Source organism: Macaca nemestrina, chromosome 9 (genome assembly GCF_043159975.1).
Source record: "Macaca nemestrina isolate mMacNem1 chromosome 9, mMacNem.hap1, whole genome shotgun sequence".
NCBI lineage: Eukaryota > Metazoa > Chordata > Mammalia > Primates > Cercopithecidae > Macaca > Macaca nemestrina.
Genome location: NC_092133.1, coordinates 18,706,353 through 18,729,438, shown reverse-complemented (window position 1 = coordinate 18,729,438; position 23,086 = coordinate 18,706,353). Strand labels below are relative to the sequence as shown.

Here is a 23,086-nt window from a genome sequence, read left to right as displayed (position 1 = left end):
GTTTTAAATCACAAGCTTTCAAAATCACACCTCAGTTGAGATCCAAGGAAATGATTGTGTATACTTTCTGTAATAGAAACATTTTTCTTTCTCCTAAACAGTACAGAAGCTGATTTGCTGCTAGAGATGTCTAGCTCATATCTGCTGTGGGGTTCAGGGAGCTTGAAGATGAGTAGAGAGTAGAATAATACCAGTGAGAAACTATGAGTCCCAGAGAGTACACAGGTCAATGGAATGTTCTTCAGGACCTCTCTTTGGTGCAGTGGAATTACATTGTAATGAATACAGTAGTAGAACTCACAATTCCCAGATACACGTCTTGGAGAATTAACAGCTCTAAAGCACAGACTCTATGTAGAATTTAAGCCAGTGAAAAGAAATATTTTAGACTCCATAAGATAAAATGTTAGGGTTGAATGTATACATCTCCATGCCTTTTTTCTTCTATCCCAATATCTTTTTGGTCGTGAGACTTTGTTTCAGCTGGAGGCTTAACTGTGTGGGTGAATTTTTCTAAGTGGTTTGTGGATAATTGAATAAAATTGAAGGATAATTATTACTAGATGCCAGGACAAGGGAAAGCTAGGAAACAGCTATGATTTCAATCATCGGTTCACAGGGTGTGGTCTAAGGACTCCTGAGGCTCTTTCAGGGTGCCTGTTGAAATTGAAAGTATTTTCATAGTTTTGCCTTTTTAACTTGCAATCCCACAAATACATGACAGAGTTTTTCAGAGGTTACTAGATGTGCCATGGTATCATTGCTGTGATGGCTAATGGAAGTTTTAAACATTTTCAGCTTTAATTTCTAACACAATAAATCTAGGCAGATACATTTAAAAAAAAAATGTGTGACAGGGTTTCTCAATAAGTTTTAAGTGTGTATAGGGGCGCTGAAACCAAAATGTTTGAGAACATTTTGATTTGATTTAAGAATGTTGATTTAGATATTGTCTCCCCTAAAAAGAATCCAACACGTAGCTACATACACTATAATTGCAGACCCTGGAATGGGTTGAGACTTAGCAGATAAAATCTAGATATTCAAAACTATGGTGAAATGTGAAGAATTGCACACATAGGCACTTCTCTAGCATGTGTATCATTCTGTCAGCAACTTTTTATTAAGCTGCTACTGTGTTTCTGTCTAGTAAAGAACACAATAGAACAGCAGTGGGAAACTCTAGCTAAGAGTTCATACTTCAAGAAAGTAAGGATCAATAAAATATACTTGGAAAACAGTGAATATCTCTATAGGTCGTCATGTGCTAAGCCATGTGATATGAGAGCTCAGTGAGATAAACCAGAAATGTCTGTTGTTGCCATTATACCCAGTCCCCTCTGCAGTAGTTGTCTTTATTGAAGTCTTCCTGTTACACCGTAACCTCTTAGAGGGAGAGGACTCTGTCTTATGTATCTGTGTGTCCTTCCCTAGCACTTAGGAGAATACTTTGGACATTCATAGTCCTTAAGAAACATGACTGAATTTGTGGATTTGATATGGGCCTTCCTTCTTTCTATGTACGGAATTTGTATCGAGCACCTACTCTTAGTCATGCTGTGGAGGTGGGTAATTGGAAGTTGGGATGGATTAGGGGGTGGCTCTGAAAGCTGAATAAGGTTTGATCCTTGGAGAAGAAAGGGAGTTCAAGGCCAGGGAAGTGGCATATGTGCCCCAGGTGCACAAAACACTAAGAGTCCAGAGACTAGAATGGGCATTGCATACTTGGGAAACATGTTAAGTTTCCTAGTTCAGTCTTGTTACAGAGCGGGATAGTGCAGATACTTTCAAGGCTCAGTCTGCAAGATTGCACTGTGGTTTTCTTATGCAACTAAACAGACTCTAAAGGCAAAAAAATCATGAAACATTTTGATGCTTTGCTTTCCTTATGGGAGCTCACTGTAACCAGATGAGTCAACTCTAGCTAGTGTTACTGTGAATCATTCAATATTTTCTTTCTTAGAAAATAAAAATGGTGATGGTATTATTATCTGTTATTTACCAGGGCTAGATATTGTTGCTCTAAACTCTTTGCTTCTTCTCATGAGGCATTATTATTTTCCACATTTTAAGATAAGGAAATTAAGCTCCAGCAGGAAAGACTAACTTGACCTACAAATTGTGGTAGAGTCAGAATTCAAACCCAGCCAGTTGACCCTGGGCCTGTGCTTTTACCATTGTTGTACTTCTCTCGTACTTCTCCCTGTGGTATGCTTAATCAAGGTTGATTGTCCCAAAATACAGAAGCAGGAATGGGTGTCTCAGGTGATGAGACTGTGTTTAGTTACAAAAAAACTAATTTTTGTCAATACCTATGAAACTTTAAAAAAATTAATTCAAATGTGTTGAAATATTCCCTTCTGTATTACATTTATGTTCTTAAAAATCTGAGCTATATAATATTAAGGTGATTTCATCAAAGACCCTTAAGCTGTTATAAAATGTCTGCATATTTATGAGGTCTTGAAATTTTAATATTTTTCTCATTTTTGTGTTGGGTCCCTTCACTAGCCTAATAAATTTGTCATTAATAAGCTTGTATGTCTGCAAAGTACTTTGAACTTTCTTTTATAAAATTGCTCACATAATACAGATTATTTTCAGTGGGAAATAGATTCTTGCACTTTTTTCACTGCTTCATGTGATGCCCCAAATAAAATTTGCATTTGACCAAAAGAGAGTAGTGAAAAGAATGTGTACTACAAGTGTGTCCTAAGATGAGAAATAAGACAGTCCTCACATAACCAAGAATGATCTAATTCTTCACTTGTGAATAAAGATCGGTTCTTAGAAATGATTCTTGTTCCTGAGATCTTAAGTAGTAATTTATCTTTATTAAGAAAACACATAGCAGGGCGTAGTGGCTCACGCCTGTAATCCTAGCACTTTGGCTTTGGGAGGCCGAGACGGGCAGATCACCTGAGGTCAGAAGTTCAAGACCAGCCTGACCAACATGGTGAAACCCCATCTCTACTAAAAATACGAAAAATTAGCCAGGTGTGGTGGTGGGTGCCTGTAATCCCAGCTACTCCACAGGGTGAGGCTGGAGAATCGCTTGAACCCAGGGGCCACTGCACTCCAGCCTGGGCAACAAGCAAAAACTCCATCGTAAAAAAACAAAAACAAAACAAAACAAAAAACCCACATGTAATAGTGAAGTCACTAACTGTGTGTTTTCTACAGATCTAACTTTTATTTAAATGCATGACCTAGTTACTAAGAATTGTCTTAGTATTTCATGTAAGAAGTACTAAGTTGGTTTATTTAAAGTTAATTTTAATTATATGTGTGGGAAGATTCTTGAAACTTAACATGGCCATGGGGTCAGGGCTGTCGTACCATTCTCTCTACTCATGGATAGACTTGAAAATTTTCCTTAAACAAACTTCTCAGTATAAAGGTGGTTTGAGAAATTTGTTTACAATAGTGACGGTCATAATTATTAAGCCATAATTATCAATAAAATCAGGTTTTTCTTTCTCATATTGGCTAGTGTGCAACGTTTGTGAATGCTCTTCAGTTTACACAATTGCTTTCCACATATTAAAAACAAAACCATTGCAGTCTGTTATTTTAGCCTTTATTTGGTATCAGGTTGGTAGTATTAGTAAAATTCTGTATAAACTTCAAGACATGCATAACAGTATTTCTTTGCTTATGGCCCATTTTCTCTCTTGTTTCCCTTCCTCTAGAGATATATTGCCATTGGAGAACTGGGGAAAGCTACTGATACACTAGATTCTACGGGGAAGGTAACAGAAGAAAAGCCTTACGGTATGAAGCTCATCTCATGTAGGCCTGTTTTCTAACATTTAGGGAAAGTTTCTGTGAAGGTAGAATTTTAAAACAAATCTAAGTGTTCAGAATTACTCTTCCAAATAACCTCCTTGCTTGCAAAAGCACTTACGGCTAGGATTTACGTTGTTTTCCCTAGTAAATGAGCAACAAAGCGGAGATACTGTGTTAGATTTTATCTGTCTTGCCATTAAAAAAAAAAATTACCTGTCAGCTGTTGAAATAAATGTACCAGGCTTAGTACTTTAAAAATCATCATGTTTTTGTGCTTTTGTACTATGTAAAAAGAGGACAGAGGGCGAGCTATTTCTCTGGAAGTAAAGCAGAGCTCACTGGGGCCCACCTTAAGTTTCCTACTATCCCTTCTTTCACTACCCTAAGGAAGGATAGATAAATGAAATGGTCTCCTAGCAGCTCTCACAGTGCTTATGCTGTTTATAATGCAGCAATTGCAGTTTTCTAAGTCAGTTCACCTGCATGATTATGTCACCAATTTGTGGACTTTGTGCTTTTTTGTTTGTTTGTTTACTGTTATCTCTTAGTTGTAGGCAAGCCAGCATTTAGCCCCCTTATAGTTTTGTGTTGATTATCCTTATTACATATTGCGTATTGCCGCAGTAGTGAGGACAACCTTTTTGTTGTTCATAATAGCTTCATTTATTCTGTTAACATTTATATGTAGCTTAGTATCTTGCTCAATTAGGCAACATAATGAAAAGAAAAATTGCTGATTTATTTCAAGACTTTTCAAAAACAGATGTTGAAATATTCTTGGAATTATTATTATTAGCATATAATAGCAGACCCTCACTTAATTGAAAACCAGCTTTAACCTTCAACCAGAAGACTTGTAAGATTAAGGAGGCATAGGGCAATAAGAGGACATCAGAGATTTCCGGAGTATACTAAAGGATTCATGAGGACTTATGTAATTAAGTTTCCTGTTTCTCTGACTCTATTTACCAAACCATAATAAGGAGAATGATTATTATTCAGAATAGTAGTCCTGGGGTAATATAATTAAGGCTGGGGGGGTACCACGTGGTGAAAAATACAAGGCGCACTAGAGTAAACAAATCTGGGTTTAATTTCTAGCTCTGCCCTTATCTAGCTGCGTAAATTTGAAATTTTCTTAGTCTCTTTATGTTGCAGTTTTTTCATCTCCAAAATGACAATAATGATAGCAACCTCATAGTGTGATTATGAGGATTGATTGGAGGAGAATGAATTTGGAGGTCTCATAGACAAGTCATGAGGCTCTTGTAGTACAAGCAAAGATGATGGTAGGTTGGACCAGGGTGCCAGTGGTAGAGACAGAATTTTCCTATTAGAAAAATTTCCCATGATTAGGAAGTAAAACTGGCAAGACTTGCTTTTTAGTTGATTGGATGGGATAGTGAGGAAGTTGTCAACCATGATCTAGGTTTTGGGGTTTTAAAATTGGTTACGTGATGGTGTGATTCACTGAGGATGCTAGAAGGGGACCAGGGTGACAAAAATACTTAAACATATCCCTTCTTCCTATTCTTAAGCATTTTAGAATTTTAAAAAGCTCTATGCTGTGTTAGGTAATTTGTCACCTTATTTACTTACCTTAAAGAAAGCTCAGTTTGTTAGATCATCTCATTGTAGTGATGCAGTAAATCATAGCGAAACTAACAACGTTTTTCGACTATGAAGGGAAGAGCTTCCTACAGTTTATTGAATAGTATTTGTAGTCCCGGAAAATGAGAGCTCAGAGAATTTTGCTGATTGGTGTGATTTTTCTGTGTGCTTACAGTAAATCAACAAATACTTTTTTATTTGTTGAAGCTGCTATAGCAGGTACCAAGGGAAAGATAGATAAATGTAAGACCTAGCCTGTGTCCTTAAGGAACTTACTGTCTAATGGAGAACTCTGACCAATATTCTCAACCTTCTGAGACCTAATACAGAGACCTGTGACCAATATCTTACAATGCCTTCTTTACTATCCTGAAATAAAATTCAGAGATACTTGAATTTACTTATACATTTAGAAAAATCAATATGATATTGTAAATGGAATATAAGTAAGAAATAAAAGTAATTTATAATAAAGTAGGTGCATTCATATATAAACACACAGATACTAGCACACTAAAAGTCTTTTGGCTGGAGTGCAGTGGCATGATCTTGGCTCACTGTAACCTCTGCTTCCCGGGTTCAAGTAATTCTTCTGCCTCAGCCTCCTGAGTAGCTGGGACTACAGGCATGTGTCACCATGCCTGCCTATTTTTCGTATTTGTAGTAGAGGCGGGGTTTCACTTTGTTGGCCACGCTGGTCTTGAACTCCTGATCAACACTCAAACATACAGCATAATTGTAAATAGTGAAAAGTGCTATTTAGGAATAATAGAGTGTTATGATAGAGAACAAAGGGAAAGGCCCTGTTACATGCTTTGATATTTGAGTCTAAGCCAGAGACTCATTTTCTTATTCCTCTGAGATAGCCTTCAGCTATCTGACATAACAGTTAAAAATAGTATTTGTCTAGATAGGACAAAATGACTTAAGAACATTAACTTGCCATTGACTGCATACTGAGTTACTTTATCCAACATCAGTTGTTCTTGACAGGTCAATTAAAAACTGTGTTTCTAGTTGTTACAATGACTGGGTGGGGTGGTGACACCAGCTGCCTTCAATGGGTGGAGACCAGGGATGCCAGATGTCCTGTAACACAGAGGATCATAGAACACAGTGAAGAATTGTCCAGTGTACTGCCAGACTTCAGGATGTCTGCCAGATAGTCATGCAGGTGTATTTCAGCCATGGGGCTGAAACCATGTCTCTTTTGGTCCTCAGTGTATTTTTGGTGTAGTATATAGCATACAGAATGACATATATGACATATAGAGTTTGAATAAAAAAAGATAGGCAGCAGAGGCATTCTCAGAAAAGATGGTTGCAGTTAAGCCGGGAAAGGCACAGCATCTTCCTGCCTTTTGCTGCTGTCTTCTCATCCACGTCTAGGTATTAAGTGTCTGCTACTATTGCTGGTGTCTCTGAGGACACGCAGCTTCAGTGTGCTCATCTGTTCTCCACTGAGCTCAGGACACTAGGACCATAGCTTCTCAGGCTAGATGTGGACCAAGCGTCTGGGAAGGCCTAACTGTCCCTGTAATGGGAGTAGTTTTTTCTGTCCCTCCCATGAGGCAAGAAAGGTAGAAAAAAAAAGTGGAATCTCATGCTAATCTTTTATTCTAAACACCACCACCCCTTAGTCCTGAGATCAGATGTTACCAAGGTCTTCTCAAATGGATGTAGCTAATGTTGTATCTAACAGTACTGGCTCCTTTTGGACTGTATATGGTTTGGCTGCTGAGACTTATCCTGGAGTAAGCTCAAGAGTTGAATTTAGTTTCAAATTGTGATGTAAACTAATAGGGTATATGCTATAATTGGTCTAGTGTGTAGCTAGGTATAAAAATTCTTACAGAGCTGTTTGTATTTAAACTTTTCATTATAAAATGTTGTACAAGTAAAGAAAATGAAACAAAAAATAAAGGTACAGCTCTATCAATTTTCACAAAACAAATATCTGTGTAGCTAGCTATCACCCTTAGTCAAGAAATAGAAGATTTCTAGAAACCACACTTGTGCCCTATCTGTCATTACCCTGTCCTCCTTTTGCAAAGATAACTACTATTCTAGCGTCCAACACTATGGAGATGGTTTTAAAACTAAGGCATAGTTTTGCCTGTTTTTGAATTTAGTATAAATAGAATTAAACACTATGTGTCCTTTTGTGTCTAAATTCTTCCACTTAGTATATTTTTGAGATCCATGTTGGTACATGTATGAGTATTTTGGACTTTTTTATTGCTATGTAATATGCCACTGTGTGAATATACTACACACATACTGTCCCAGTTTGGGCTTTGTGAATAAAGTGCTGTGTGTATTTTATACCTGCCTTTTGGTAGACATATTTCTACCGTCATTTCCCTTGGGTATATACCCAAATGGAATATAGGTCATATATTTGTGTGTGTGTGTTTGTGTGTGTGCGTGCGCATGTGTTCCTGGGTTACAGAATGGGTGTATATTTAACTGTACTGGAAATTGTCAAACAGTTGTCCAAAGTGATTGTACTTGGAACACTTTGCATTTCCACTAGCAGTGCATAAGCATTCCACTTGCTCCACATCCTTAGCTATTAATAGTGTTTTTAATTTTGGCTGTTCTGATGGGTGTGTAGTTGTATTCCATTGTGGTTTTGATTATTGATGAGATTCAGCACCTTATCAAGTGGTTTTGGCTTACTAACCATTTTCTTTTGTGTATTATCTGTCTGTTCGGGTCTCTTACCCATTTTTTATTTGTTCTTTCCCTTTTGAATTGCCTTTTTCTTATACATTTGTATGAGTTTTTGTTTTTTATTAAGCACCTTCCATTCGAGGATGTGTAGGTTCTTTATATACTCTGGATATGTTCTCTTCTTTTGGTTATGTGTGTTGCAGATATTTTCTCCTAATTTGTGGCTTGCCTTTTTCCTCTCTTATCTTTTGAAAAACACAAGTTCTTAGTTTTAATTTAGTCCAGCTTATCAGGCCTTCTCCTTTATGGTTGGTCCTTTTGGTGTCCTGTTTAAGAAAACTTTTCTGACTCTTAAAGCATGAAGATATTTTCCTATGTTCTAGAAGCTGTTACTGTTTTGCCTTTCATGTTCCCTCTGCAGTCCACCTTTTCTTCCTGCATGGATGTCCAGTTGCTTCAGCACTTTCCCAGTACTCTTGTGTTCTCTCCTTCATTACACTCAAGTACCCACTTAGGCTATTGTTTAAAAAAAAAATCTATTTTTTTTTACATTGATAAGTTCGTTTATACTTATATGTACACCAGACTATATTAATTGCTGTAGTTTTAGACTATCTTGCTATCTGGAAGAACAAGTCCTTCCTACCTTATTTCTTACATATTTTTTTCTGTAGGTTTTTTGTTTTTTTTTTTTATTTTTTGAGGCGGAGTCTTGTTCTCTTGCCCAGGCTAGAGTGCAGTGGCACAATCTCAGCTCATTGCAAGCTCCGCCTCCCGGGTTCACGCCATTCTCCTGCCTCAGCCTCCTGAATAGCTGGGACTACAGGTGCCAGCCACCATGCCTGGCTAATTTTTTGTAATTTTAGTAGAGATGGGGTTTCACCATGTTAGCCAGGATGGTCTCATCTCCTGACCTCGTGATCCGCCCACCTTGGCCTCCCAAAGTGCTGGGATCACAGACTTGAGCCACCGCACCCGGCCCTATAGGGTTTTTTTAATAGCTTTCTTATCAAAGTAAAGAAGTTGCCTTTTATTCCTAATTTGCTGAATTCTAGTTTTTTAAAATTATTAGCAGACATTAAATTTTATCAAATATTTTTTCCTGTATCTCTTGATTTTTCTCCTTATTCACATATTAAACTAACTTTACATTTCTGGAATGAACCCGACTTAGTTGTAATGTGTTATCCTTTATATAAATCGTTGCATTTGTTTTGCTAATATTTAGTTTGGGATTTTTGCATCTGTGTTTGAGTGAGATTACCATGTATTTTTCTTTTTATGTCCTGGACTGGTTTTGATATCAAAGTTATGACGACCTCATGCAAGAGTTTGGGTGGTGTTCTCATTTTTTCTATTCTCAGGGCGAATTTCTGCTGTTTTTTTCTAATGTTTGGTAGAATTTACAGGGTGACATCTGTTCTTTAGTTTTCTTTGCTAGGAAGGTTTTAAACTATGGGTTGGATTTTTTTCTACCAGCTATTGGTTATACTATTTTTTATTGCTTATATCAATATAGATAATTTTTTCTCCTAGGAATTTGTCATTTCATCTAAAATTTCAAAAATATTGGTATAAAGTTTTTTATAATAGTCCCTTATGACCTTTCTTTTATTTTGAATATCAAACTTAGAGCGAATAACTTTTCCTAAATTACCCAAGAGCAAGCTCAGCCATGATGTCCCACCACCCCAAATACATTACTGCAATTCAGTTTGAAGACCCTATTTATTTTTTAAAAACAGCTTTCTAGAAGTATAATTGGCATACAGAAATACTGTATTTAAAATATATAATTTTAAAAATTAATATATGTTCACCTTTAAAATCATAGCTATAATGAAAATAGTGAACATATTTATCATCATAAAAGTGTTATGCCCCTCTCTCCATTGTGAATTAATTTTTGAATATGATTTCAGATATAGATTCAAGGTCATTTTTTGCATATGTACATCGTTTTGTAACCATTTTTTAAAAGACTATCCTTTCTGTGGTTGCCTTTGGACCTGTGTCAAAAAACGGTTGTCCATATCTGCATACTTTTATTTCGAGACTTTTAATTCTATTCCATTGATGTATTTATTTTTCAAACCACTACCACACTGTCTTGATTATTGTAGCTTTGTAAGTCTTTAAATTAAGGAGTGTTAGCCCTCCAACTTGTTCTTTTTCAAAGTTGCTTTCTTGGTCCTTTGCATTACCATATGGATTTTTGAATCAGCTTGTCAATTTTTATACACACACACTCAAAGCCTGCTGGCAGTTTGAGATTGTTTTGAAGCTATAGATCAATTTCAGAAGAATTGACATCTAAACAATATTGAGTCTTCTGACCCATGAAATAAGATACCTCTCTTCATTTATTTAGGTCTTTTATAGCCATAGTTTTGTAGTTTTCAGTATCAGATCTTTACATCCTTTGTTTATGAAATCTCTGAGTACCTCAAATTCTGAAGTTTCAGTTTCTAGTAGTTCATTGGTAATATATAGAAATGGAATTGATTTTTGTAGATTGATCTTGTGTTTTTCAACCTTGCTAAACTCACTTATTTGTTCTAGTTGTTTTTTGTATAGATTTTATATTAGAATGGCTCTAAAGTAGACTTTTTTCCCAGTCTAGATTAGCTCTGCTCCTAAAGCATGACTTTTCTGGGATGTCTGTCAAATGACCTGTGCATTCAGCAAAGTTTCTTCATTCTGGATGGTTAAAATTAAAACATCCCCCAGCCTTGTAAGAACTTTGGTAGTACTTCTTTAGTTAATTTTGTAGAGACTCTGTATATATCTATGTACAGCTTAGAATTTAGTCAGAGTATCAAGGGGGCCTTCATAGACATTTCTTCCTCTGTGTATTTTCCTCAAATTCCAGCTGCCATTACTTCCTCAGATTCTGATCTCTGTTCAGTGAGATCCCTGTGCTTTGACTATCCCCCTGTCTGTCCCACAGTTAAGAAAGCACCTCCAGACAAAAGCAAGTGATCATGGGACTTGCTTTGTTTCTCTTTCCTCAGGGATTACGGTCCTTGCTGCCTGTTGTCTGTCTAGAAATTGTTGCTTAATATATTTTGTCCTGTTTAACAGCTGTTTATGGTGGCAAGATTTATCCAGTCACAGTTACTCTATCATAGTCAAATACGGTTTTTAACTCAATCATATTGGTTTTAGCTCTATAGTCCAGTTAAGTCTCAACTATCATGTTGTGAGTTCACTGGAAGAGTAAAATTTTAAGGAAATAATGATGTATAACATGATCTTGTATATATTCATTTTATGAAAATGATTTTAAAAAGTTAATTTCAAATGAATGCTGTCACTTTGATGGCTTATTAATTTACTAAACAAAAAATAATTACCTACAACACTTGTACCTCTTTTACCAAATATATTTATTCTGCCTAGTTATTGGATATATTTACTGTGGACATTTTATTCTGTTTCTTTTTAAATACTTTGGAAGTAGAGTCTTTGTACTTATGTCATAAGAACAATTATTATTATTTCGATTGGACTTATATCATGTTTTAGATATAGCCAGTTTGTACTACATACTCATGTACCACAAGCTTAGATTTTATTATAAGATAACTTGCTGTGTAGGCTGCCTAGTAATTCAAACATCAGATGGATGATTGGCCTAGGTGACTTTTAAATGCCCTTCAGCCTTGAGATTCTATTATTCTTCAGCAAATTAAATTCAGCAGATGTCCTGAGTGCCATTTTAATAGTGTATGCTATATAAGAAAAATTATCTTTGTCTTTGAGAAGCTTAGAATTTCATTGGTGAGATAATACCTACGTGTGTGGATGTGTGTGTGTGTAGAAATAGAGTATGTAGAAAGAAGAGAGAATAAATGTAGAAAGAGAGAATAGTTAAAAATTATGTATGATTAATTATAGAGTGAACAGCACAAACCACAGATGCTTGACATGTTCAGTCAGAGAAAGAGACAATGTGGCAGAAGTAGAATGAGAAAGAACACATCTTGTCATCATGTGTGTGGTGACATCAGCAAAAGAGGGCCACCAAAGCAGCACAAAGGAGTACACAGTTGCAGGAGTGTCAGTAAAGAGACCAGCTTAGCAGAAGTAGAAGGTTGTTTGGCCTTGTTTTAAAAAATATGTGGCTAAGTTGTGAACTATTGCAATTTTGTCAGCAGTGGCATTTCCTTCAGCAAGTGCCAGCTCGGTGACAGCATTGGCTCTCTAGATCTGGAAATCTTACATTTGTATAACTAAGGTTCCACTAGTAATAATGTCTTAATGTTGCCATAGACCAAAATTTTTTCATAGAAAAATCCTCATCTGTATCATGAGATATATCTGAGAAACAGTATGAACAGATCAGCTATCTGAGGTCTGCCTTTTTGGAGCTGCTAGGTGCTAGAGAAATTCTTTTGAGTTTTATAGCTCTTCTGTCTGTCTGAGTCTAGTAGATTCTAGTCTTTTGTTTGTGTTTAGCTTTTAAGGGTCAAGGTCATACTGAGGTTAAAACTGTCTTGCTGGGTTGATATTAAAATCTGGACATAGTATTCCATGCTGACTTTTAATTCTGGTATTGGAAGAGTAATTCAAAGCATACTCGTTTTTATTTAATATTGTTCAAATAAAATCAAATTTAATACACATATACCAGAATAAAAAATTTAGATAAATTTTCTACAAAATGGTAAAAGCACTGAAATTTCTTACCACTGGGTGTGAACTAAACAGATAATAGAATACTTCTGTGATTTAGTTTATTACTAAATACGAAATATGTATGAAGACATCTTTGAGTATGAAAATTCTGAATTTCAATGTATCATAGGTTTTAGTTTTTAAAATTATAGAACTGTACTTTTTGTCTTTTTTTTTTTTTTTCTTTTTTTAAGTATGGAACACGGTCAGGTACAGTGGCTCATGCCTGTAATCCCAGAACTTTGGGAGGCTGAGGCAGGAGGACCACCTGACACCTGAGGTCAGGAGTTTGAGACCAGCCTGGCCAACATGGTGAAACCCAGCCTCTACTAAAAAATACAAAAAGTAGTAATGTGTGGTGGCACACGCCTGTAATCCCAGCTACCTGGGAGGCTGAGGCATGAGAATCGCTTGAACCCAGGAGGCAGAGGTTGCAGTGAGCCAAAGTCACACCACTGCACTCCAGCCTGGGCAACAGATTAAGACCTGTCTCAAAAAAAACAAAAAAAAAGATAAATAAAAATAAAATATGTAAAATATGGAACACTTCACTAATTTGCATGTCACCCTTGCTCAGGGGCCATGCTAGAACTCTGCTTTAATATTGCATCATTTTGTTTGAAGCAATACCAAACAAAAGCTGAAAACATGACTAAGTAAAAGATATTAAAAGCTTTATGTGTATGTCTTCATTCACATTTTCTAAAATCATTGTTTAAAAAATGCTTGTTTAGTAAGCATGCTAAAATCCTTGCTTACGTGTGTTCTTTTTTTGCACTGGCTTATTTTTGAGGCTGGCTGTGAGTGTTCATGTAAAACGAGAGAAATTCCAACAATAGAGAAGGGGGAGGTTGGGGGGGACGGATAAATGCAATTTTACTTGACAACAGAGTTGAATGTGAGTGTGTAAAATTTCTGCCATAACATAAAACAGATTTGAAATCTTACCAGGTAAAACTTAAAATGTGGATAATGCCTGTTAATGTTAAGTACCACATTAAGTTATTTACAATATTTGATCCCTAGAGAAACTTAGAAAAGAACTTACAGGGATTATTTTGCTGCTTGTATTCTGATCACTTCATTATTAATTACTGCAGGATCATTTCTATAGCTAATGTGGGATTTTCCTCAGATCTTCTTAAGGCCATAGTCAGAACCAACTGAGTATATATATAAGATGATTGCATTATTTTTATTGGAGAAAAATTGAAACAAATGAAATTGTTTTAATAGAGAATATAAGACTTTCTCCCTCTTTTATCTCATTAATGTATATTTTATTCTTCTTAACAAGGTAGAATTTTGGCTATAAAACATACACCGTAATACATGCTTTTTTGGAAAAAATTGTAAATGAATTTTCAGGGCTGTTGGTGCTATGAATGTAGTACATGTACTTCTGTGGTTGTTTTAGTGTCTTTTTTGTTGATTTTTGGCAGATAAAATAACACAAGAAGATATTGAAGGCATTCTACAGAAATTTACTGGGAATATAATGCAAGTTCCCCCCCTGTAAGTTCAATTAGTAAATTTGGAAAAATGTTTTCTTTTTCAATGGGTAACATGACTCTAGTTAAAATACACGAGTTTCCTCTTAGCATATGGCAAGGCAGGTTTTAAATCTGATGTGCCAAATGTTCAAGTAAAGGTGAGACAGGATGTGGAGCTTTTAACACTCTCTAAGAGGGAGTGGAATGTGGTCTCCTTTGTTTCTGAGTGTGGCCACAACCTGGCATCTGTCCTATTACAGTATTTATTGGCTTTTCTGATTCTATCCACAGACATCAGGGCAGTTCTAGAGCCCAGAGATGTCTCTTTTCCTAGAACTGTTGTGGAGGGACCAGTCCAGTCTGGAAGGGAAGTCAGAGCTGTGAGTCGGAGTCCTAATGTGCACTGCATGTCAGGTGCTGAGACCATTCCTATTGGGCACAATCTTTTGCTTCACTGTTCTCTGCAACCAGCGAAACCGATGAGAGTTACAACTTACTAAAAATATAAGTAGATTGCTTTACTGCTTGTCTTAGTTTGTTTGGGCTGCAGTAACAAAAATAACATAAACTGGGTAGCTTATAAACAACAGAAATTTATTTCTCACTGTTCTGGAGGGTGGGAAGTCCAAGATTACAGTGCAGTAGGCTCAGTTTCTGGTGAAGGCCTGAGATGCCTTCCCAGATGGCACCTTCTTACCGTATCCTCCCATGGTAGAAGGGGCAAGGCAGCTCTCTGGAGCCTCCTTTATAAGCATACTAATTTCTTTCATGAGGGCTGCACCCTGTGACCTAGTTACCTCCCAGAAGCCTCCACCTCCTTATATTATCACCTTGGGGGTTAGGATTTCAGCATATAAATTTGGAGGTTTGGCATTCAGATCATAATACCATGTAGCCATATTTTCATGCACATTACCATTTCAAGCAAATTGCCTTTTTAAAAAAAATGGCTGAATTGGTTAAAGGATATGTCAGGATAAGTTTCTGACTTTTTTTTAGATTTTAGTATTTATTTTGTATTTAAAAGCTTGGGTTTTTTTAAGGAACATTGAAATATCTCTGAGGAGATGCTTTTTCATGATTTTTGCCTCAAATATAAAAATTTAAAAATTTTGGCAAGATCTGCATAAACATAATTTTGGATCATTGTTAAAATAAATTAAACTTATTTATATTTATGTGTAAGATTGTTTTAGTATTTTCTATGATTATTGCAAGGATTTTGTTTTCTAGTAAAATTTCATCATGAAAAGCTAAGGTACGCTAAGTAGATTATTTGCTTATTACCTTCTTAGAAATGTTTTGGTAACTTATATAAAAATGAATATTATAGTACAGATTGTTTCAAGGAAATATAGCTGAGAGTATTATGACCAGAGTCTACTAAATTCCTTGTGCCTTTAACACAGAATGAGGACTTGTAAGGACAAGACATGAATAGATCATCTCCAGAAAAATGATTAAAGAATAAAATTGGTAACACTGCTTATTGTGTGCCAGAATGAGGTTATATCAGCCTTAGAAATATTTAGAAACTCTATCCATGACAGCATTATGGAGTAGGTTAGAATTAAAAATTCATTCATTTTTCAGAAGGATTTTCATTGTCAAGCACTGCCAGTCATCCTTCCTTTCCATGCCAAATCTGGAATTATAATCTCTCAATCTTTCCAAATCCCTCTCAATTCTTGCTCTCCTTTCATTTCCTTTCTCCTTCTCTCATCTCACAAGCTATTCTGCATTAAAGAAAGATGGACAGAGACTTTCGACTTTGATGAAGAGAGGTGAAGTTGTAGAAGCAAAACCTGCCAGGCCAGTGACTGTGTACAGTATCTCCCTTCAAAAATTCCAGCCACCATTTTTCACATTAGGTAAGATGGAGAAATTAGAAATCATTTGTATTTACATGTACTTTTGATTTGTATTTGGCTACTTTTGTGTCATTTTAATAGATCTGTAGGATGTTGGAGATTTTTTAAAATTTGAATTTAAGGAAAGTTAGGATTTCTTCATACTTTTTTGGTAACACATTTAATGAGACACCTGTAGCTATATGGAAGTTGAGAAATGCCTTTCTAACTAGGCTGACTGTTTCATGTATTGTACTATGTTATCTTACTAGAAAGTTGAAAGTAACATACTTTAGATCTCTATAGAGAAGAGTAGGTAAGGAGTATATACTTTTTAAATTTTAGTTTTTATTATCTTTTGGATGCTTTTCCTTGGCTAGTACCCCATACATTCAGTTTTAGAATTGACATTAGTTTTCCATTGAAAACAAAGCATTTTTAGTTTTTGGACAAGAAACCCCTCACCCCCTTCTTCACCACCTATAACTTATTAAAGATCCTGCAAATATGGAAAAAACGGGTAAGTCAGAAATGTATTCTTGAATACATAGTCACATTTTAAATTCAAGTTATGAATTTTAATTTCTAATACATATTTGAAATAAATGTAAACACTAAAAAGTTCATTTCTGTTGTTTGGAAATTTTATGATCTGGCTGCAGAAAGTTGTTAACATGTAAGATCTGTGAAGAATCCAAAGCTGTAGTTCTTAATCCTCAGACTCCTTTAAATTGGGCCTACCCTTAATTTCACAGTGGATTGAATAGGATTCCTTTTAAAAATAATGTCCCCAAATCTTTTAATCTAAACTGTATTGCTTTTTTTGATGGGCACTATTGTTTTATCTGTGTTATGTTTCTGCAGGATATGGTTTTGTATCATTAGAAAAAAAAGTCACTTTGTCTCTTCAAGTTCCTGCTTCTAAAATATTTGACAGATAATGAAAAAAACACGCTTAAAAAGGTTGTGCTCCATTCCATGAAAATGAAGCAGCTGGTTTGGCAGAGTAGATATTCTCTATGAAAGCAAGAAAAACTCAGGTTTTTCAGATTGCATTTAAGTCAGAAATACTTTATTGACTAGGGAGAGCGTAACAGGCCAAAAGAGCTATCTTTTCACTCAAGCCAAATATCATGCAAGAATGCTAGCACACCTGCATTTCATCCCAGTGCCCACTTTTAATCTCAGCAGTGGCCCCCAACCATGAGCTGACTGAAGAAAGCGGGGGGTGATTAAAATCCCCAGGTGGTGAGTTTTGATTAATTCTCCCAAATGACTTTATTTGTACCAGTAAGACTTGAAGCAGCTAGAATGTAGTCATTTTGTGTGGAAATGTGGCAGCTCTTTTCAGGAAGTCTTGCTGATGAATAAAAATAACGGAGAGCCCTGTTCTTAACCAATAAACTTGTGTTAAGAAGATATTTAGATTTACATTCAGTTCTGGGACATTGTATAATTTTAAGTTGTTTTATGATTTCTTCAGGAGTATTTCCAAGAGAACATTTAAATAAACTGAGTTCTTCATGTGTAGTGCAGTACCCCAAACATAATTCTTGTCACTGTGAAAAGGGGTTTTTGGTTGGTTGGTTGGTTGTATTTTTTTTGAATGTACAAATCAGAAAATATTTTAAAAATCTACAGCTCATGATGGCAAAGCTACCATTTCTAACCGTTTACAACCTATTAAATGAACAAGGCATGCAAATCTGAAAATATTTTTAAAAATCTACAGCTCATGATAGCAAAGCTGAGATTTCTAACTATTTAAAACCTATTAAATGAACAAGGCTGAAGTATTAAAGTGGTATGACTTGCCAGTTAATTTAAAATGTGTTCATGAGTTTCTGCTGTTTGCTTTCTCCACACTCTGACTTTTCAATCTCACAAACACATATGCTACTGGATGAATAATTTATGTTTTAGTGCATAAATATTTTATCACTCAATTGTTTGCATAGTGCATTTTTACATTTGTTTACGGGCATCATTTCTATGTAAAGTGGATTTCATAGGAGGTTAGCAATTTACTATGTCACTGTTAACATTCCAGATGTTGAATGTGGAGGAGGTTTTTATATCAGAAGCTTGGTCAGTGACATTGGAAAAGGTAAGCATAAAAATGAATTATGAATTATCATTTAGAGAGCAATACTCCTTTTCAATGGGAAGAGGGAATTTTTTCTTATTTCTGAATACTGGCCTTAGGAACTGAACTCTTGCTGCCTTCAGCTTTAAAAGCATTGTAGGTTTCTGGCTTGCAATTATCAGCCTCAGCAGCTGCAGTGAAATGCTTGTAGTGGGAAAGAAGAGAAACAGAGAACAGAAAATGAAGACAGGAATAATGAACTTAGGGCCAACATCTTTTCAAGTACAAAAGATTTTAACTCAAACTAGGGATAGGGAAAAAAAAAGATTTAACCTTCTAAAAGTTATTTTCAAATTGTTTTGAACTGGAAGCCGCAGTCTTTATAAACAGCCAGAAGGTTTCGGTTCTGGCTGTGCCATTTACTGGCAGCTGTTGCACTGGACAGGTCATACGATCTCATCTGTGAAGTGAGGGTAATCTTCATGGGGCTGCTGCATGAATTAAATAACAGAAACATGTGCAAGTTCTTTGTTGATTTTAAAGCAGCTTATAAGGTGGATTATTAAGTATTATTTTGCTACTTAATCATTTCTTTATCTCAGGGCTCTTGGTTCTTAGATTATTATACTCGTGCTTTTAGGTGATTTTGAGAGATTTGAATTGAGTACGGTCATTTGAACAATTATAGACTATGAAATACTGAATCAATTATCTTCTGGATTTTTTCTCCACCTTTTGTTGCCATAGAACTGTCTTCCTGTGCCAATGTGCTAGAGCTGACCCGAACCAAACAGGGACCATTTACGCTAGAAGAACATGCCCTTCCTGAAGACAAATGGACAATTGATGACATTGCACAGTCTCTTGAGCATTGCTCATCTCTTTTCCCAGCAGAGCTGGCACTTAAAAAATCAAAACCTGAGAAGTCTAATGAACAGGTTTTGAGCTGTGAATATATAACTCTAAATGAGCCAAAGGGAGAAGATGATGTAATTAAGACGTGTTGAGATTGACCTGGGAATATCATCATTTTCTAGTTGACATTTGAATCCTGTGTGCAGATGCAGAATGACAAGCTACATTCAAAAGACAAACAATATTTCTAACTTTTCTTTTTTTGCATGAAGAAAAACGTCCATCATTTACAGTTTCAATAGCATATAATTTATTTGCTATGCATTATAAATGGCCTTGCAGTTGCTCAGTTGTTTGCTGTGTTGTGGAATGTGCTTTTTTTTTTTTTTTTTTTTGAGACAGAGTCTCGCTTAGTCGCCCAGGCTGGAGTGCAATGGCGCGATCTCGGCTCACTGCAAGCTCCGCCTCCCGGGTTCACGCCATTCTCCTGCCTCAGCCTCCCGAGTAGCTGGGACTACAGGCGCCCGCCGCCTCGCCCGGCTAATTTTTTGCATTTTTAGTAGAGACGGGGTTTCACCGTGTTAGCCAGGATGGTCTCAATCTCCTGACCTCGTGATCCGCCCGCCTCGGCCTCCCAAAGTGCAGGGATTACAGGCGTGAGCCACCGCGCCCGGCTGTGGAATGTTCTTTTAGGATTTTTTGTATTGTGAAAATATGAATATGATTAGATTCAGAAAAATTAACTTTCTGAATTTGATCTGTCTTGTGTCTTGTGAAAAAGTTGAATAAGTTTCTAATCAAAGAAAAAATGTGTGAGCTCCATGTTTCTTTAGTTTCACAAAAATGAACATAATTTAGTGTTATTTTTACTTTATTTAGGCTTCCTGGTGGCTTCATTTTAATGAAATTCTTTAAGTTGTTTAAAGTGGCCATTATTGATCTCTTTCTTGTGTTTTGGAGAGTTTATTATTAAAAACATTTCTTTGATAAAATGGCCATCATCTAGTAATACCTGTGTTAGTTTAGATCTTGGAAATGAATAAACTTTGATAATATTTGTAAATGAACCAAATTATTACTGCTACTACTAACAGGATGTAAGTAGAAGACTAATAATTGAAGTCACCTTCCTACCGTTAGAGCAGAAGACAGCTCCTATAGTTTTGTATTTTGGCAGCTATGAGATATGTTCATGGTAATTTCAACGTGGTTAAGCACTTTGTACCAAGTTATTAAGTAACATCATTTTTAAAATGTAAAGAATGTGTCTTCAACTAAAAACTTTATTCTTTAGTATTTATTTAAATCTCTCTATATTCTTTAGTATTTATTTAAATCTCTCTTTAGGGCGTTATCCCGATGACATTGTTTCTTTTGTTTGCTCTTTCCAGAGATATAAATAGATGCTGAGATGGCTGCCCTGCATTTCCAGCTAATCTCTTCTGCTCTAAATATTTAAAAACAGTTCTTCTCAAACATTTTCATTCAGATAGCTTTCTGAAAGTTCCCTATCCCTCTTTACCATAATTTTTTAAATGCAGCCATATTATAATAGTAAACTTCATATATAATGAGTGCTTCATATTTTTGTTGTGGGAAAGCAATATATTATGCAGCCAGTCTGTGGAAACATTAAATCCCTCTTCCTTTACTCAAATACGGTTTCAAAAGGAAGACTCATGAGAAATTTCATAAAATACAAGTTTTTAGATGTTTATGCTTTGTCTTTCTTTTTAAAGGTGTTTTTCTACTTTGTCATCTCTAACTCTGAAATTTAAAATATGTAAACTAAAGTAGTTTTATTTGTGCTTAACCCAATTTAAACTCAATGTAAAATATTATATATGCATCAGTACAGCATTTTCAGCATATTGGCAACATATTTTAAATGAAAACATTAAAACAATTCTTAGTATAAGACAAAATTGTAAGGAAAAAGAATGTTAATACCATGATGCATTAACATGACATACCAAACACACAATGTCATAAAATGAAAATGTGCAGTTTTAAAACTGTTCATATCCGGTGCCCCACAGTGTGTGTTAACCAAAGGTGGCAGTGGCTGCGCCTGCCTGTTGGAATGGTACAGGTTACAGTATGTCCTCTTCCATTGCAAGTTAAAGTCCAAATAGAAAAATACTTAGGTTTTAGAACACATCGGAGGTATTTCTGCTGTATTTTTCAACTTAAAAATTGACACATAGAGTTTACTAATAGAGGGAGTAGAGATTGTTGACAATTTTTAAAAAATGATAGTCACCCTTTTTCTTTTATATTTAAAACTGAAGGAAATTTTGCCAATGGGAAAATTACTGTTATCTCTACCATCTTAATGTAGTAACTTTAGAATTTAAATTTTTATATTACTGTTTTCCTTTTTGTTGTTCACATAGTCTTAAGGCACCTACACTTTTAAATTGACTTTTTCATTTGATATTATCTATATGTATTTAGTTGTGATAATGATTATTTTAATTATATTACTTCATACTCTTATTTATCTATTGCTGAATACTTAAGTAGTTTTAAATTTGATTATGATAAATTCCTGGGAGGGGGATTATTTAGTGAAATAATATGAAGAACTTTATGACTTATGTTTGCCTTATTGCATTCCCAAAGAGTTGTAACATTTTACAGTGTTACCATTTGAGTAGGGGTTTTATATGTTGTTTCTAATTTAGTAAATATAGGAGAGAAATCAAAGTTTTTCTGATTTGCTTTTATGTGATTTATATGTATACTTTGTTCATTTATATAAATATCTTAATGATTTATGTACATATTTGCATGAGTTATTTGTGTTGTAAATACTTGATAGAAGGATTTTTCATGGTCTGTTGTCCTTTTAGATTTAATTTTCATTTTTGCTAACTATAGTTTTAATTTTCATTTTTGGTAACTAAATTTGCAATTCTAATAATTCTTCCCCTTTTATCATTGTCAGATTAATAAGTATGAAAAGTTTAAAATTTATTGAAACTTTAAAATCTTATCGCTCTTACAAGCAGTTGAAACTGATTGAGATTCTCTGAAAAGTTCAAGATTCATTCATAAAACAAATTAGTTTTCCCTGATAGTCTGGTATTTAAATTCCAACTGAATTTTTTTTTTCATTTTTGTCAAAATATTTAAGAAATTTCTGTGTCTTATATTTTTCTAGGTCTAAACCTTCATGACGTAATAAAGTTGTTTTACTTGTAAGAAAACGGTAAAAGGTTTTAAAAATCTGAAAATGTTTCAACCTGGAACATACCAAATCACTTCATTTTGACACTTTAAGGTTTTTATATTTGAAAAATATTGTCTTAAAAGTTGTTAAAAGTCATAGAATTATTTTATTTATAGTCTTAAAATCCAGGACCTTTATGTAATAGAAATTTGCTCTTTGCAAATTCAAAGTTTTGAAATGCGAATAAAGGCTAAACATACTTTCCTCTACCTGTACTGACTAGGTCTTTTTTTTCTTAAATACTTGAATTAAAACAAACCATTGACTCATCATCAGAAATGATTTACTGTATTAAATAAGAGTGCTTTGTATCAGATCTTCAGTACATTTTATGTCCCCTGACCAGTTTGAAATTTGTATCAGTTACAATGAACATTTTGAGGTTCAATTAGATGGTGAATTGTTCTGTTTTAAAGAAAGTAAGTAATTTACCTTATATCATGATGTATATTATAGAAAAAGATGTAATTCAAAAGCACTGTAAAATGCTGAAACATTTAAATAGAAAAAAAGATAATAGATACGAGGTTTATGCACTGAAATGAGTATAATGGCCTTGTAGTTAAATTTAAAGAGGGATTGTCTTGAAACAATTTCTTTCTCTAAGGAATGTATGGGCAGAGCTCTAGTTTGTCCTAATTCTTCATTAAATACTATTTATTAAGCAAATTTGTTAAGGTAGTTGAATCAGCAGTGCCTTCATTTGTTAATGTGTGGGCTAAATTCTCTTTATGAACAGGCATATCTTCACATTACTGCTATAAATAGTGATACTGGTCGGAAAGTTGAAGTTGGGGGATTATTTTGCTTT

General features: G+C 35.0%; 1 protein-coding gene and 1 non-coding gene across 3 annotated transcripts in view; one reads left to right on the top strand and one right to left on the bottom strand.

Annotated features, from left to right (window-relative positions):
• Window positions 1-19,981, top strand: part of LOC105467998 (TruB pseudouridine synthase family member 1) — a 37,933-nt gene extending 17,952 nt beyond the window's left edge. For both annotated transcript variants that reach the window (XM_071069069.1, XM_071069068.1), the window contains 5 exons: window positions 3,693-3,774; window positions 14,199-14,271; window positions 15,981-16,120; window positions 18,150-18,206; window positions 18,933-19,981. In XM_071069069.1, the coding sequence (XP_070925170.1) occupies window positions 3,693-3,774; window positions 14,199-14,271; window positions 15,981-16,120; window positions 18,150-18,206; window positions 18,933-19,192 (612 nt within the window). In that variant the 3' untranslated portion in view covers window positions 19,193-19,981. The remainder of the gene's footprint in view (window positions 1-3,692; window positions 3,775-14,198; window positions 14,272-15,980; window positions 16,121-18,149; window positions 18,207-18,932) is intronic.
• On the bottom strand, window positions 13,289-13,396 carry LOC112424341 (U6 spliceosomal RNA). The gene has a single exon (XR_003015084.1). It is a non-coding gene; the product is annotated as a U6 spliceosomal RNA (small nuclear RNA).
• Window positions 19,982-23,086: the final 3,105 nt, after the last annotated feature.